This window comes from Coturnix japonica, chromosome 8, assembly GCF_001577835.2.
Source record: "Coturnix japonica isolate 7356 chromosome 8, Coturnix japonica 2.1, whole genome shotgun sequence".
In the NCBI taxonomy this organism is placed as follows: Eukaryota; Metazoa; Chordata; class Aves; order Galliformes; family Phasianidae; genus Coturnix; species Coturnix japonica.
Genome location: NC_029523.1, coordinates 18,508,753 through 18,525,951, shown reverse-complemented (window position 1 = coordinate 18,525,951; position 17,199 = coordinate 18,508,753). Strand labels below are relative to the sequence as shown.

At 41.9% G+C, this 17,199-nt stretch overlaps 1 protein-coding gene across 1 annotated transcript in view; it reads left to right on the top strand.

Annotated features, from left to right (window-relative positions):
- Nucleotides 1–17,199, top strand: part of EIF2B3 (eukaryotic translation initiation factor 2B subunit gamma) — an 86,643-nt gene that overhangs the window by 8,870 nt on the left and 60,574 nt on the right. The window contains exons 4-5 of the mRNA XM_015870157.2: nucleotides 7,834–7,993; nucleotides 12,262–12,373. Coding sequence (XP_015725643.1) covers nucleotides 7,834–7,993; nucleotides 12,262–12,373 — 272 coding nt within the window. The remainder of the gene's footprint in view (nucleotides 1–7,833; nucleotides 7,994–12,261; nucleotides 12,374–17,199) is intronic.

Sequence of the window (17,199 nt, the reverse complement as noted above, 5' to 3'; positions counted from 1 at the left end):
CGCTGGTGCTGGGGGGGATGATATAGCACTGCCTGACTGTGTGCTTGATGGATGTGTTCGGGACTTTGCTCTGATCTTTATTTTTCCTGGCAGGATGAGAGTCAGAGGATTCAACAGTTGTCGGGTTTTCTTGGCTTTTTCTTCTTTTCTTTTTCAAGTTACTCAGGTTAAGAAGTTCTTAGCTAATTAAATTAATTGTTTTGCTGCCAGGGTTTACTATGGAACAGGGTTAAAACATCGGAAGTCTGAGTGAGGCAATTCACTCTGAAAGTTAGGCTCAAGAGTGGTTATCAGGGTGTTTGCTGTTGTGTACAGTCAGCCTAGGAGGATGCCTTCCAGTACCATAGGCAAGCAAATATACCTGAAGACCTCGTGTGTTTTGCAGCAGGAGTCACTGACCAGCCTGAGGTACCTGTCAGTTTCCCTTGTTGTATCTCTCACTGTTCCTCCTGTCTTCCAGGCACATGTTCATCACGTTGACCAGGACTTATTTCCCCATGGAAATTCATTGTCAGCATTTTTCCTGTGTTGCCGTATATGTTTTCATTTAGACCTCTGCGGTTTCTGATGAATTACGCACAGTGAACATATTTTACTTGCAGACATGGGAACCTTTTTGCACGTGTGTATAACTGAAATAATTTAAAAGCATTCTGGTACAGCGCTGTTTTGCACTTAACACTTTTCATGTGCATTGATGTGCCTATTAAAGCCCTTTCCTATCAGCTTGCTTTATCAAGCATAGGAAGCCTTCTACGCTGATATGTGAAACTCAAGTTTATGGTTTTCAGAAGCAATGGGTGTTAGGGGAGGAAACAGTGTTGAAGAGAGGATTGTAGAAATCTTGGATTCAGGAAAACATTTTTACACGCAGTAGTGTAGTGTAGGTAGTTTGTACAGAGAAAAAGAACATTTGATCAAAGCAGGTAAGATTTGAATTGTATGTGGATATTTGGTTCAGCTTAGGCCAAAAGGAAGTGGCAGTGCCACTGAATTGTGTTTCAAAGGGGCTGGTTCTGGTGAGCCTTTATCTTGTGAAGCCGAGTAATGTCTGGGTTTTCAGTTAGAGCAGAAGTGGAACTGAGTGTAATGTAACGTCTTGGTTTTGCATTGGAAATCTTGTTTCACACTTTTTGTTTACTTAAGGTCACAGTGTTACTAGTTACAGGTTGGCGGGGTGATTCCTGAGGACCTGTGCTGTGTGTGCTTGGTTTTCTCTGTTACCTTGTTGCAGGCTGCCAGATATCCGTGTGATCCCATAGTCTGTAAGGGGCTCCATGCACAGTATGCTGGGCTGTTATACCAAAACCTGTGGATGACTTGCTGTGTTTCCAAAGGAAGGCAGGTCTTCATTCACGGATTCTCACTGATGATGAGTCTGTTATACCAGTTGGTTGCTTATTGCAGGTGATACTTAAAATACCTTTCTTTTTATTTTTGCATTTGAGCCACTGAATTCTGCCATTTCTGCTGTTTGTTGTGGTGCTGAGCGATCTGCTGCTGTTTGGGTAACTGTGGGCTGTGGGTAGAGGCCGTCTTTCTCTTCAGTAACTTGAGCCAGTAGAGCTCCATTAGGACTACTTTTTATTATTATTGTTTGTATGACTACAGCACCTGACTGCCTAAGGCTCTGCTTGCATTAAGTGTTAAGCCTGGGCTTGAGCTCTGGGCTTTGGCAGCAAGCCTGCTGCGCCGCTGAGATTGGAGCCCGGCTGCAGCATTCTCCTTTCTGTTTGTGGGAGGCAGAGTCCAAGAGCAGCCGCACAGCAGGTCTGGTCGTGCTGCTGGCCAGGTAGTCCTGGAAACCTTCCTTCCAGGAACACGAGCAATGAGGAGAGTGCCATTTCTTTCTGGAGTGCTCCTGTCTGGGAAGAAGGGATCTGTTCGTGCAGTATGTTGAGCCAGGGGAGAAGTCGGCTTGCCAGACTTACCCGCTGTGAACTGGTGAATTCAGGGCCTGGGTTGTGGGATGCTTCCCTGAGCTTCAGCACGTGGTTCTCATGAGTTACAGTGCACACGTTCTGGATGCCTTGTTTTAGATGGGGAAAAGCAATCTGTGCACACTTGGATTTTGGACATAGACACAGGAGAGGATACCTGACCTCCAACAGTTGAGCTCAAATTTTGTGTCAGTCATGCAGGCTGAGCTGGTGATGGCCACATCTCTGCAGCTGTAATGATAGCAGACTTCTAACAAGAGATTTTCCTGACAAATGCTGTGATAGCCTGCAGGTGATCTTAGCATGTGTCTGAGGTGTAATGGACAGCTTTGCTGAGCATCAAATATCCTCCTTTGGAGAACGCAGGTAGTAGAGCAGGCATCCTGTGTTGTACTAAGGCAGAAGTTAGCTTGGTGTGACGGGAGAGGGGAACCAGTGAAGAAAGTTTAACGTGGCTGGAGGAAGAAGTGGGGGAAATGATTTTTTGAGTACTGTACTCAAAATTGCACTGGGTGGAACCAAAGGGAAGATATACTGCAAAGCTTGCGCCTGGACCAGAAGGTGTGCTGTTCAATAAGCACCACAGTACGAAAGTCCTGCTTTGAAAATGTTCTTAATAAGCTCATGAACTTGCGTTCATCTCTAAACTTCTGCTTTTGGTTGCTGATAACTGTAAATTACCTTCTTCCACCCCACGTGTCAGTTTCAGCGAGAGGGAAGGAGACTTCCTCCTGGGAGGAGACAGGATGCCTCCAGGGCTTGAATATCTTTCCTGTTCCTACCTTATATATATGTAAATTAAAAAATATTGATTTTGGATGGTAGCTCTTGAGATGCAGAGATAACATAAAATGGGTGTTTTTGTTGTGAGATCCCATCTGATATAATGCAGAGGATGAGCCATGTGATAGGACTGGGGTTAAGTCTCCTCCCCAGCTCCTGGCATCTTTCTTCCAGCTTTCTTTGAGAAGATAAACAGTGATGCTGACAGGTTGTGTGTGTGAAGGCATTCACATTGCCTTAAGATATCCTCACCTGATGAATTCAGTGCCATCCAAGAAACAAGAAGAGACTCCCTTGGCTCCCAAATTGGCCTTTAATTTATGTTTATTTTTGGTTTTGGTGTGGCTTGTTTTTGTCTTGTTGTGCTTTTTTTTTCCTCTTTAAAATCTCTTCCACCTTACCACCATTATTCCTTTTGCTGAGGAGAGATTACAGCTGGATTTCAAACCAAAGGATGCTGTGCTTCCCCTGCCCCATGTCTTTAGCAGTTAGGAAGGTGCTGGTCTGCAGCAAGCTTGCTGTTGTAGGGTGAGTGTGCTGAAGGGAAACGCTCCATGTCTGCTAACAAAGCACTAAATCATGCTTTTCTTCTGAGCCTTGCTATCAAGGGCATTACAAAGCAGAGTGGGAATTCCCAGCCAAAGGCGGTCATTGCTGTTGGTGGTTAACAAGATCCTACAGACATCCAAAAAGAAAAAAAGAGGTTCCCTGCTCCAGTTACAGGAGCAGCCATAGAGCTTCAAAGAGGTCACAGGTGTGGAAATTGGAGGACTCTTAATGGAGGCTGAGATAAAAAGGGATTCTCTAAAGCCTTGGATGTGCGTTTTCTGATCTGAAGAGCAGTGAGTAATGCAATTGCTCCGAGGTACCCCTGGCTTTGCCTGGGAGCGTGCTAACAAGCAATCAAATGTTTGCCCACAGCCAAACTGTTCTTTCCCTTTCCAGTCTTTAGAATAATAAAAGCATTGCACACAAATCCCACTGTTAATGCAACATATGGGTGAAGTTCCAGGCTATTGTGTTTAGAATTCTCAGTCTCGATTCCAGCAGTAATTATAACTCGTTCCTCTCCTGCTTGCTGTATGGTGAACACCACAGGAAATGATGCAGAGTTCTCTGTGCGTGTGTTAACTTAGGCTGAGTGCAGGCACAAAGTCCATCTAATCTCTTTATTTTCTTCTTCTCCTGTCAAAACCTTGACGTGTAATACTGTGCAATTGGAAGCTGTTAGCATTTGACTTCAGTGTTTTGTCCGTGTTTGGTTCTGTTAGAATGTGGTTCCACTGCTTGTGGATACTTTGCTTCTTTTCTGTTTATAATGCGATCTGACATTTGTTTTCCTCTTTTTCTCGAGGCTGATTTTGTTCAAATTAGAGATTTCCTTGCAACACATGTTTCCTCATTTTTCTAGGCTGCAGTTTTCGAGGCCTCAGCAGTTGAGGCTACAAGGTCCTGCCCTTGTCTATACTCAACAGAAAAGGCACAGTGAATACCATTCAAAAGTCAGCATTTGCTGCCAGCTCGCTGTGGTAACCCTGATATCTCCTGTTTGAACAGAAGGGGTCCAGCAATCACAACCCAATAGAAACGTTTTTCATGCTGCCTTTGTATGCAGGGTGTGAGAAAGTCCAAGGCTTTTTATTTGTGCTGTATATTACACCATATAATTGCATCCATCTTTTGATCTGTGGTATGAATTAGCTCCATTGAAAGCGTGTTTTCTATTTTTAAATCGGTCATCTTGAACTGAGCTCTTGAAACATTTTGGTTTTGTTTTTGTGTCGATGTTCCATATTGTGCTGGGCTTTGTATAATTGTTGACACGTTGGCTCCGAGTTCTTTCTCTGCGCAGCTTTGCTCTGTTTTATGTGACTCTCTTGATGTTTTATGTTAGACCGAGGATGTAAGCTGTCTCACCTCGCAGTTCTGGGGCAGGTCTGACAGGGCTGTGGTGTTACCCAGTGTTAGGAAGGCAGGGCTGAGCTCTGGGTTGCTCACTGACTGAGCAGAGCGTGCAGCGTGGGCTGAGCTGGGCCCAGGGCTCCTACCAGGGCTGGGTGGTAAAGCACCTCCTCACAGCTCACATCGTGGGTGGGATGGAATGACCCCTATAGGAGCTCCACTGGTTGGATGCTGAGTCTTAAGTTCTGACCTTGAATGCATAAAGTGCAAACCTGGATAAATCAGTATTAAACAAGAGGTTACCTATCGACGTTGGCAGATCTGGAAAATGACAGCAATTTCAAGCATCACTTTCATGCCCCATCCATCAGATGGTCCTTCTTGATTGAAGAGCTCCGCTTTGTCCTCCCCCCGGGTTGTAAGGAGTGCTGAGAGCGCCCTTAGTGAAGATCTGTGCGTGCGTTTTTCTCCCTTTGCAGTGGTTCTGCTTGGGGTGTGGACTCGCTGCTTTTTTTAATCAGCTCATGTTGATTCTTATCGTCTGTTTGTATAATAGTTTAGGGTTGATGTAATCACTGTGAGATGTATTTCATTAAGAGATGTGTGTATGTGTGTGTACTTAGGTGTTTGCATAATTCATGAAGTCAAGTATGTTCACATCCCCCCTTTGTTAGCACAGGAGAGCGTGTGGTGAGCCCATACCTCTTTGTATCGACAGCGCATTGGGAAGGTGCACCGTGGTTATATGGGACAGACTGAAGTTGATACTTAAAAAAAACCCACAAGCTCCACCATTTATTTTTTCAGGGTGGGCGTAGAAGAAAGAAAGTAAAGAAAAACACACACTTGTGTTAGGGTTCTAGGAACGTTTATTTTTTCATTCAGCCATTAGTTTATTCGTTCAGGAGTTGTACACTGGAAAAAAGTGCATCCATTAGACAGTGAGGGCTTTATTTATGAGGGTGGTGGTGTTTCAAAGGGGAGGCTGTCAAGTCCCAAAAGAGCCTTTCATGGTGTATTCTCAGCGTGCTTCTGAGGCCGCTGCTCTGCTCATCAGGAGGAGAGGCAGAAATGTGGGCTTTACAGAGCAACTGTGTGTTTCACTGGTCCCTGTGCTCACTGACGTTTATTTACATATTGGGAGAGTAAATGGGTAGAACAGATGGCAACCAGACATTTGGTGGTTCTGTTCCCGTATGCTCCTCAGGGGTCTTGCATTCAGTTTTTGCAAAAAGCTTGTCCTATAGTGAGGAGAAAAAAGCAGGAGCCTGTTCGCAGCTATGGGATTTTGCTGCAGTGACACATTCGAGCATTTAGTAAATAGAGAAATAATTACAAGATCTGCCTTATGAGTCCGACTCCTTAAAATAAATCCATTGATGCGCCTCTGACCATCTCTTATATTATTATTCCCTTTTTGCACAGTTAGAGTGGATGCATTTAGATCTGAAGGCAGAGCTGTTCCCTCTGCAAACTGGGTTGGAAAAGCATGGGTCTCTTTCAGTGGGTCTCATGTACATTTTGACCTCTTCTAAAAGTATTGTAACTCATTCCTGCTTGTGCAAAAAGTGCAGTATCTGAATATTTTGGAGGATTTTTTGGGGTGTTAAATTTATGTTTCTTCTCAATGTGCAGCTATAAAATGGAAGATATCCTTCTACAACAAGTTGATATTCTACCTTTCTTTGTACACCCTGGGATGTCAGTGCAGGTCTGTTCCCAGGGCGCTGGGCAGCTTTATTAGTGGTTAGTTGGATTTTGTTCCAATGTGTGTGTGTGGTTTGTTTTAGAGTAGTGATAATTAAAACACTTCTCCTGGGCAAAACCATAATCTAAAATACATCTTTTGCAAATATATTAAGAGGGGAGATACAAGTTTGCTTTTGAATGTGTACAGTTTCTTAACCTGAACATCATCGCTTCCTGTAAAGCATCCAGGTGTTACTCAGTAAAGGAGGGAGAAAGCAAATGAAAACCAGAGAGCTTGACCTTGTGTGCAGTATGTTGAATCAGCAGCTCCCATCGTTTGTGACACAATGAATGCCAATAACTTATTGTTAAACATGTGAAGCTGTCTGGCATTTGTAGGAGAACCTGTCAAACAGTGGAAACACCACACCTCTGTTACATTCACCTGCAGTACAGAATGTCCTGATATTAGATAGTCTGCAAGGCAGAACTTTTTGTCATAGAAGGTCAATGCTGAACTACTCCTCTTTGAACCAAGTAGGTGCAGAGTAGAAGTGGAATGACTGATGCTCTATGAAGAGAGCAACTGTGATTGCAGCAAGTCTTTGCTAGCACCCTTATCTTTAAAACAGATGAAACTAGGAAGCCACGTTCTCCTTTGCAAGGAGGCTTAATGGAACGAATGGTAGCACTCAAAGTGAAAATAGTAATGTCAAGAAAGAATCACCGTCATTAACAAAAGAGGTTATTCATTAACAAAAAACACAGCAGAAACTTGCTAGTTATTTGTAGGTCATACTGCTGAGATGTTGTATTAGGATTAATTTAAATGAAAATAATTGCCAAACTAGTAGATTTTTGGCAGCGTGTTCTGTGACCCATGGGAAATGCTGAACATTTTTCTGAAGTGAGGGATTTTAGCCAGAGTGCCTTGACAGCGTGCGTGGTTAATGGAGCTGATATGTCTCACTCACTGTGTGACTGCGTTTCTGTGATATGTGCAACACTTCCCTTAATTACTCTGTAAGGCACTTTGGAATCCTTTGAGATCAAAATTAAATAGGAGCCTGTTATTAAATAGAACCGAGCTTCCTTGTTTTTTTATATGGGATATTGTTGCTTTTAGGAAATGTGTTTCTAAACTGAGCCCACCATCATGCTGCAATTACTGAGTAAATCACATCCTAGATAGCCTTTGATTTTTTTTTCCTGATAAAATAACATAGTTTAAATATCTTTTCCAGTGATTTGTAGCCAGATGCGAAGTCAGCTAAAAAGATTTCTTCAGGAAGATTTTTTCCTACATCATTATGCAACTGGAAGTAGTGATAGTAAATGCTGCAGATTTGCATGGCGATCTTGAGATCCATGGGTACTGCTTCCCAGTTCCTTCTGTTAGGGGCTGATAATGGCAGTTTTCATGATCACATTCTCTATGACCTGGAGCCAAGTCATCAAATACTAATCCATATGCAATCATTTGTATTTCTGAGGGGTTTCTTTTTTTCTTCCTTGGCAGACGGACGTTTTGGTGTTGAGCTGCGATCTGATCACGGACGTCGATTTATATAAAGTCGTGGATCTCTTTCGGACACACGATGCTACTCTGTCCATGTTGATGAAGAAAGCTCATGAACCCACAGAAGTGGCACCAGGACAGAAAGGGAAAAAAAAGCCTGGTATGTAAACAAGAGTATATAGAGTAATAAATAAGAGTGAGACCACTGTCTTTTGATATGCGGGTCATAGGCGTACAATTATCAATCAGAAAGTGAAAGAAGTAAGAAGGTACAGATATCCTGTTTTTCCTCACATTCCCTGGTGGGGGTGTGACTTGGTTTTTTCCAGCTCAGAATTAAGTATTACACTCGTGTAATCGTGCAGGCTGTGGTCCAAAGCTCACAAGAGCTGAGGGAAAAGCTCCAGGTGACTTTAGTGAGTTTTGGATCAAACCGTAAATTTTTGTTACATATGAACATTATAACCGTTAGTTTCTAAGAGCACTCTGCGTCAGTCAGATTGTAGCTGGGAATTTTACCATTGACTGCATTAGATGGATAGCAAATACTTCTAGAAGTTCTCCATTCTCCTTGTCTGTAGAGAATTATTCTGAGATCACATCCAGGAGCCTTTCGCTAGGCAAAACTCCCACTGATTTCAAGGATTTGGTTAGATCGTTATCTGGTCCTTCTTACCATAATATCTCATGTAATCTTTAATGTATCTACTCTCACAACAGTGCTGTAAGGCAGGGCAGGGTTATTATCCCTGTTTTACTTATGTGCTAGAAGTACTAAATACCATATGGTTGTTCCCATAGTGTACCTCTCATTTTCTTTTAATGATATCTGAAGCTTGATTATTGCCAGGTTAGTGGGTCCTGGTCTGTGATTAAAGCTCAGAGACATTACGGTAATACAAATAAGAAAGCACAGCTTCAAACTGTTTGAGAGGAGTGAAATGCAAGCCAACAGTTGGACTACGTGTGTGTCTGAAAGTGGAGGAAATGAGTTTCTAAAAGAAAGCTGCTTAGACAAAGATTTTCTGGAGCAAAGTATAAGGATAACAAGGCTGAGAGCATTTTGGACTTGGACTCTTAGACAGCTCTAAACCCCCTTGTCTTTTGAAAGGCAGTCATAGTGATAGTGGCACGTAATTCTCTTGACAGTGTTTTACTACAACTGTGAAGCTGAGTGTTCAGAAGATATAAATGTATGGATCTATGGTTAAACATCATTAGCACAGAAAGTGATCTCTGAGCGTGCAGGGCAGGGTGATGAGGTATATGAGGATAAACAAGATCCTCTGAAGACTTACCAAGTATAAACACACCGAGTTGCACATGCCTTCTTAATTTACTTATTTTTGCATGTCTGCGTGTTTGACTTTGTAGCATTATTCCTCCTGCATTAGTGTTAAATATTGTGTATGATTTCTCAGGTCTTGTGAAAGACTGAACTTGAAAACACTGAAATTCCATCATGTGGAAGCATTTTAACACCCACAGTGTTTATCTGTGGGAGCTAGATGTAAAGGTCTCCCACTCACAGCTACTCTACTTGAGCTGTCACGGATAACATTAGTAAGTTGTTTTCTCTGTGTGTGAACTGCCTCAGATGAGACACAGACCCTACCAGGCCTTTTCCAGTCTTTTTCTAGCAGTAGGGGAGTGGTGAGACTGGGGAATTTTGGTTTCTTTTCTAGCCTCTAGGAAGGGACAGTAGATTTTAGGGAGTACAGGACCCTCCTGCCTTTCATTCTTATTTGACTGTGTGGATCCTATTGCTGTCAATATCACCCTAGCTTATCCCTGTCTTTCCATGCTGACTTCTTGCCACTGCCTACCTCCCATTCTTGTCCTGGTCAGAAGCACTTAGGAGTGTTGTATTTCTTTCTGAAGAGCTGGAATACCAGAACTTCTCAAGACAATTGCCACCCAACTGTTTAAGCTCAGGTTAACTGCTTCTTTTTCATTTAACTTCAGAAGCAGATGGGCTGTTTTCACTGAAGCTTTCTAATTGCTGCTCTGCAGGCAGGCACCTGATGCTAGAAGCTTCCTATTGAACGTTTGAGAAAGCTTAGGGGCAGCTGGAGGCTGGATATTGATGTGGAATGTGGCAGGCAGTTTTGCATAGGATGTTCTATTAGCTTCTTCTCTGATTCACGGCACATGCACAGTTCTATGTACTTGTACTGTACTGCAAAGTGTTATCATTGGGAAGTTGAGCCCTAGTCCTGACAAGCCACTAAATATATTAACAACTTTATTTATTGTCTCTTTTCCTACAAATTAATTAAACTTTTGAGAAGGAACAGCAGCAATCCGTGTCTCACAGAACCTGATGCAAAGCCATTGCTTTTAGGATATTATATCGGAGACCTGTGATGTAAGGAGCAGTTTTTAAACCATCAGAAATTGCAGTATTAATCAGCCGTACATTCATACTGGTAGTTTTCTGCAGTGCTTGATGCAATTTGGGTGCATGTTACAGGATGAAGTTTATTGGCTTCTACACACTTAGAGGATCATCTGTTGATTATAATTGTCTCATTGGCTTTTAAAGTTGATTAATAAGAGGCATGGGGAAAAAAAGCAGAATGGTAGGGAATGGTGCTAAGCCAAATAAACAACAAGTGTCAGGAGCTCTCGCACCTGGAGTGGAGCCATGTGCTTAAAGGTGATGTGAGAGGGTTTGGGGGGTGGGGGAAAAAGAGAGTGAACTTTGCTGTGTATAAAGTAAGGCAGAAAAGATGGGGATGGTGACTCTGCTGCTTGTTTTTCTTGTCTTGAAAGCAGCAGGCATGTCATCACTGGTGTTCTCTATGTTTGCCAGGAGACCTCTTGGTGGTCTTGCAGGCTGCATCGTGTGGATTCTCTTCCCTTAATTGAAAGGGCGGAGATTCCGAACCTTTAACAAAGGTGTATTTTTCTCAAATCTCAATTAATTATGTGATTAAAAAGTGCTTTAGAAAACCAGACTGAAAACTTTCTGCTCTTTATTGAATTACCCCACTTCTATTCTCTTGTGATACTGTGATTTCATTAGGTCATTAAAGCCCTCAAAATTGATGGGATCTAATTTTTAGCATAATTAACAAATTGCAATACTGTGTCAAATCCTTATTTAACTACCAGGAAGATGCAAAACACATCCTGTATTGGCTTTTTTAATACTTTAACCCATGTTTTCAGTTAACATCAATGCAGGTTTAACATTTTTCTCATTCTAACCTCCCAGGGATTCAATAAAATAGTTATGTATTCATTCTTCCCTTTATCATCCTTACTGAGTAATGCCAGTATGAAGGGCTCTCCCGTCTCTAGCTAATGGATAAACGTTGTCTTTTGTTGCTAAACACTTGCAGCAGTGCTACCCTTGCTCTCCAGCTTCACTGCTCTCCTTAAAATGAGGATTTCCACTGCTTTGAGGGCTTATTTCTGATGTTCTGCATCAAATGAGTTTTATCCTGATGGTACTTGATTTGTCGGTGTTGCATGTTCAGGCCTATTTTTGTACTTCTTTGCTGTATGATTAATTTCTTAGAAGAGGGTTTGCTTGATCACTTGGTTCAAAGGCTGCCAGTAGGGACAGCTTTCAACATCTGTGTCGATTTGACTTTATTTTGATAGTGGTTATTACTACGGTAACTCTGAAGGAACAAATAAGAAAACAAGGGTCAGGCTGAACTGGGGAAAACTGGGTTCAAAATGCAGTTGGGCTGAGAAAAGATCATAAAGAACTGACCTCTTTAAGAGCTGTTTCTTGTGTGTGGTTATGGCTTAGAACTTTAGAGATTTTTGCATTTGCCAGTGTGGCCCAAAATAATAGTATTTAGGGAGAGGTTTTTGTTAGAACTACAGCGTGGCATTCTGGTGTTCATTTAAAGAGCAGCATATGGGTGCCACCAGCTGAGGCAGGTACTGTGAGGTGCAGGTGAGAATAAGCTCCACCACTGTATTCAGAAGCTGTAGAAAACAACTTCTACTTTGTAGAAAACAATATGTCCCTGTTGATGTGCTGTCACTGGTTTGGTTGCAGCTGATGGGAATTGCCCTGGTAGCACAGGTAACAATTAAATAGTCTTTTGCTTGGCTGTTTTATAAACAGAAGACATTAACCCTTCTGGAAACACACGTTTCAGAATCGATACCTTTATATTTGTTTGTGTGATTTCAGATAAATACAGACAAAAATAGAAATCTGAACAGGAGATCACTTGCAAAGTAGATACTTCTTACCTGAAATCATAAACTTCTCCAGACTACCAAATTCTAATGTGGTGTGATTTATGATGAGGATTATGATTCACTGGTTTACTGGGTCAGTCTGAATCTTAGTGTTCTATATTTCAAGGGTGGTTGGTGATCCATTTGTCTTTCCAGCCTACATTAAGGCAGGGTTAAATAATTCTTGTTTGTTTGTTTGTTTATTTATTTTAACTTCAGTGGAGCAGCGGGACTTCATTGGAGTGGATGACACAGGAAAAAGATTGCTCTTCATGGCTAATGAAGCTGACCTAGATGAAGAACTTGTCATTAAAAGATCCATCCTGCAGAAGTAAGCTGTAATAGAAACAGAACTTGGAATGTTCCTACTTCACTGTTAAGGAAAGGTTAAGATGGGAGGAGGAAGATGACCGTTTGGAATAGGGAGTGAACAGTATCTTATTACTTGCTACAACATCACAACCAGTTAATAAACCTGTCCAGTACCTTCGTTACGAAAACTTCCAGGGAAAACGGTATGGATGAAAAAGTAACTTTCCATGAAGTGAATGCAGTGTTAATATAGCTCAGATGCAATTTACATTCTGATATTCAAAAGCAATAGGCCTAAATCCATAAATGAAACTTTGTAATCTCAGAGTATCTGAAATAGGCTCTCAGGGTTTCATGGAACTGCTTCTGCATATAAGACACGAAACCTCAGCTGCGTTTCCAGGCCTTGAAAGATTCATTAGAAATCTGTGTTGTATCCAACATTAAATTGCACTGAGGATTTGGATAAATTTATTAAATGTGTCAGATTTAGCTGAGGTTCCTGTGCAGTATAATTCATATCCCTTAGCAGAAGAATGAAGGATGGTTTGTTGCTCTTTATATTCTTCTGTACAGCGACTTTAGTTCTCTAAGATTCATAATGTCTGACATCTTCTGTGGAAAGCTCTGCTGGCTCCTTCAGAGCCCAGCCTTTATTGTCTGTCCCAAGCTGACAGTCAGGCTTTCACCTCTGTGAGATTAGACACCTGTGGGGCAGCCATCTGAGAGCTGCAAATCCATCCATGTGGACCTTGTAAGTCAAGGATGCAGACATCTGGGGTCTGCTCCCAGATAATCTCTTCTGTGAAAATACCTCTGATGTACCCTGTAGGCCATTTGAAATATCTGGGTTTTAACAATTCACTGCTAGGTGTAATCTTTCCTTTAACATCCTTCTACCAGATGCGAGGGGGATGCTATGTACCCATGGAAAGATGACTCCTCTTCTGCCAGAGTTGAAGGATTACCCTTGATGATGGCAGCCAAGAGTGAGCCATATTAAATGCTGTGATGGAAAGAGCCTGTCTCAGGGTGTCCTCAGTGTCTCTCACCTATTTTTTTTTTCTTGGATTGAGTTGCAGGCATGTGTTCTGTTCATTCGTGGCAGTTATCTGCACAGTGCAGGAAATCAGCACTGTTGCATTATGAGGTTTTGAGTAAACACTCTGGGTCTATTCTGAGCTAGGGAGGAATGTCTTATCTACTTAGGATTTTCTTTATGGCTTTCTAGTGGTAGCGGGTGTCTGTAGTACAGCAACCCAAGAATTGCTGTAACACATGTGAGTTTAGCTGACCTCTGATTTTACAGGTTCATCTCAGCAGAGGTTTTTCATTCCTGTTACCCTATAGCTAAATTAATCAGGCTTTATCCTGCAGGCCAAACTTTGTCTTCAGGAACACCTGTTCAGTTACGTTGACTTCAGCGGACCTTATTGAATGTGGCAGTTTGGGATCTGGTAAATGTAATGTTGATGCTAAGTGGATGTGATAAAATCTGTGTCTCTGTCTTTGATAGCTGTGCGTATGTAAATATAATGCAAAGTGTTAACCACCCTCCAGGTAAAATTCACAGATGATAGTCTAGAAGTACAGGGAGAGAAGATGTGGTAAGTTTAGGAAAAAAAAGTAAAAATAAAATATGGGCACATACTGTAGAAGTTGTCAGGTGAAGCATAGAAGTAGCCAAACCCTTGATTTTGTGTTAAGATTTGAAGGATAACATCTCAAACAACCTGGCAGTTTGAAACATCAGGCTGAAGCATTGGGTCAGGACCCACTTGGCGGAGCCTCTGAGGTTGCTGCCCTCTGAAACAGCCTGTTGTGGGTGCTGTGCTGTGCTGTGGGTGCTAGTATGTGCTGTTTGACAGCTGCCATCTTGGAGAAGTTCTGAGGGAAGAAAAATACTATATGGATATCCTCAGATATTTTCTAATGAGGCAATTCCAGGGTAGCAACAACTGTGGGAGCTCTAGGAAGACAAAATGTTGGCAGCTAATGAAGTTTTAACCACTGTGTTGTCTAGACCTGCTCAAGCCCTGGCTTTCTCATGTGAGAAACAAAAGCAACGCTTCAAACTATCTTTGAAGTCTTTTTTTAAACATCATAGTAAAGCAAGGAGAAAAGAAAAAGGGAGCAAGCCCAATCTCGTTTGTCTTTATGGATCACTTGATGTGACTGACTTTCAGCTACCATGTTGGCCGTTTCTTGATCTCTGGACTTTGTTTTAATGAAATAACAGACGTTGTGGCAAGATGGGAGAATTTCCAGTGCACTCAATTCATTCCTCTGTAAAATACAATAGACATCTTGAGGGTATTGCTTTTGTTTGTTTTGCTTTTAATGGTCTCTTTGAAGGGTTATGGTGGTCTTGTTACATGAACTCTAGAACTCCTTCAGTGCTCAGTTTGCTTTTCAGATCCTTTTCATTTTGTTTTCTTTCCTCTCCCACCCCTTCTTGCTTTTAAGGAGCAGGGAGGGGAGTGGTGGAAGGGTTGGGAAGAGAGAGGATGAGGTTTTTCTCTAAAGTGAGGACTCTTGTTACTGGTAAAAATCTAGATCCCGTACAGAAGAGGTTCAAAGGACCTTTGGCTTCCCGTTCTCACAGGAGGGAAGTTCTGTTGACAAAACATCCAAAGCTGTAGAACACTAATTTAAATCCTTGAAGAAAAACCTTTTTCCTGACCTTTGCCTTCTTCCTATCATTGGATTTCACGCTCTTCACTTTCCTGCCATAAAAGAGCAGCTGGTGAGGAGGGACAGGGGAAAATACACATTCTCTTGAGTACCTGTTGAGTATTAAATATTTATTTGCTCTTGACTCGGGCATTCTTGTAATAACAAGAAGCGCTACAGAAGGAAACAATAGGATTTCTGAGTTCAGGATGTGATGTGCAGCTCTGTTTCTCAATTTGGTTAGAATTTCTTTTCAGGATTTGTTGCTTTGGTTTGGTCCGTTGGGTTGTTGGTTTGTTTTTGTGTGTGAGTTGCAAATAGCTGCTTTGGTTTTGAGAAATGATTCTTAATGTTACTCCAGAGAAAGGTTTGGTTTTCTCCTTTGATCGTCAGAGCAAGCTTGGCAGAAGCTTTCTGTTCATCATTTACTTATCCTTTTTTTCTCTGTTCTTGCCATCATCTTGATGACAGGTCTTACAGGTAGCATCCTTCCTGTAGTATACTAAAGGCAAAACAGCATCAGATATGTCCATTCAGGCACATTTTGTGTGCATTAGGATGGGCTGAGAGGCACATTTATTGATAGTGCCTGGAGAGACTAACACTGCTCATGAAGGCTTTTTGAATGGAATGGTTCCTGTTTGGGTAATGAGAGCTTATAAACAGCCCTGAACAGCCTGTGCATGTCATTCACTCAGGCAAATAGCTGCAAGACGATAGTGAAAGAAATACAAATACAGTATGGGGAGGTTTCAGAGCCAGTTGAGGGCTCTTTGAAGAGGAAAAAAGAAAGCTGTGTGCTCATCCCTGGAGCCTAGTGTTGCTGGTGACATCTCTGAGTTAGGGCTTGGCAGAATGAAGGAGTGAGGAAATGATGAGAATTCCATAGCTGCCTTTTTTGTTTTCAGAGAGAGATGGGGCAAAAGTATTTGTTTTCAAAGCACGATTACAATGGGCAGGAACTTTTTACTCCACCTCTGATATTTATGGTCGTGCAAAGCGAGACAGTAAAAGACACCTGTTGGAACAGGTCTAAATTTGGAGCATTTCCTTTTAAGATATTGTGGGCTGTGTAAGGGTGAGTTCAGTCTTCGTGGGTGTTCCATCTGCACAGACGCAGGTGCAGGGCTTCTCCTAGAGAATATGTTAATAAATCACCGTGACAATTCCAGCTACTTATTACCTCATGTGCTTCAGACAGAAAGGAATACCTCATCTATAAATATATGTAGTACTAACATTAGTAACCTTGAAGTAACAATGCAGATCTGTTTTTAAGATAGTTTAGTAAAAAGCAGGAGGGAGGGTAAGACAGGAGTGAGGCTTTTCTTCCCCTTCCTCTTGCATCAGGAGACTAAAAATGAACAGTGTAGTATAACACTGGATGTCCGCATTGCCAAGTGTGTAGGTAATGGGAGTTCCGAAATAGCTTTGATACACTTGATTTCCTTTCAGTTGCCTTGGGATATTGCCTCCTTTTCTGCTGATAATTTGCCTTAAATAAGCAGATCATACATAAACTCAGCAGCTTCCTAAGGTTTTCTGTTCTGCAGCTGCCCTCTTTGGGAAAATGGCATCTCTGAAATGCTCTGCTGCCCTTGCGGTGGCTCATTTGTTTTTTTCTTGTCGGATATAGTTCCACAAGGAAGGATGGGAACACCACAGATAGAAGCAGATTTCCCATTGTGTAAAGCATCCTAAACGAGATAGTGGGCAGATGTTCTTCTAGATTGAGTACTTCGTCAGTCATGTGTCAGAATGAGGTGGATTACTTCTAATAAATAGAAAAGCAAGACTTTGATAACCTGTTCTGTTCTGCATTGTGCTTTAGGGAGTGGTCCCACAAACAATAACTCTGGCAGATCTGAAAGGACGGTGATGATAACCCAGCTCAGTAGGGAACCCAGAGGAAAAAGTCAGGGCAGAGCAGGCAGCAATAACTTTTAACTGGGTTTGGCTGTCTACAAGATTACGATGTGTACGGTGGCTTTGGTGTTGCTCCCGTGTTGGGAAAAATATGATAGTTTTCATTAGTAGAAAACTTAGGGGGTTTCTTTGCATTCAACTGATGTTTTAAGGAACACCATGGAAAGATGTTGGATATTTCTCTTATCTCTAAAACGTGACTTTGTAAAAGCGATGTGTGGATCTTAATGTCTTTGCTGTTAATCC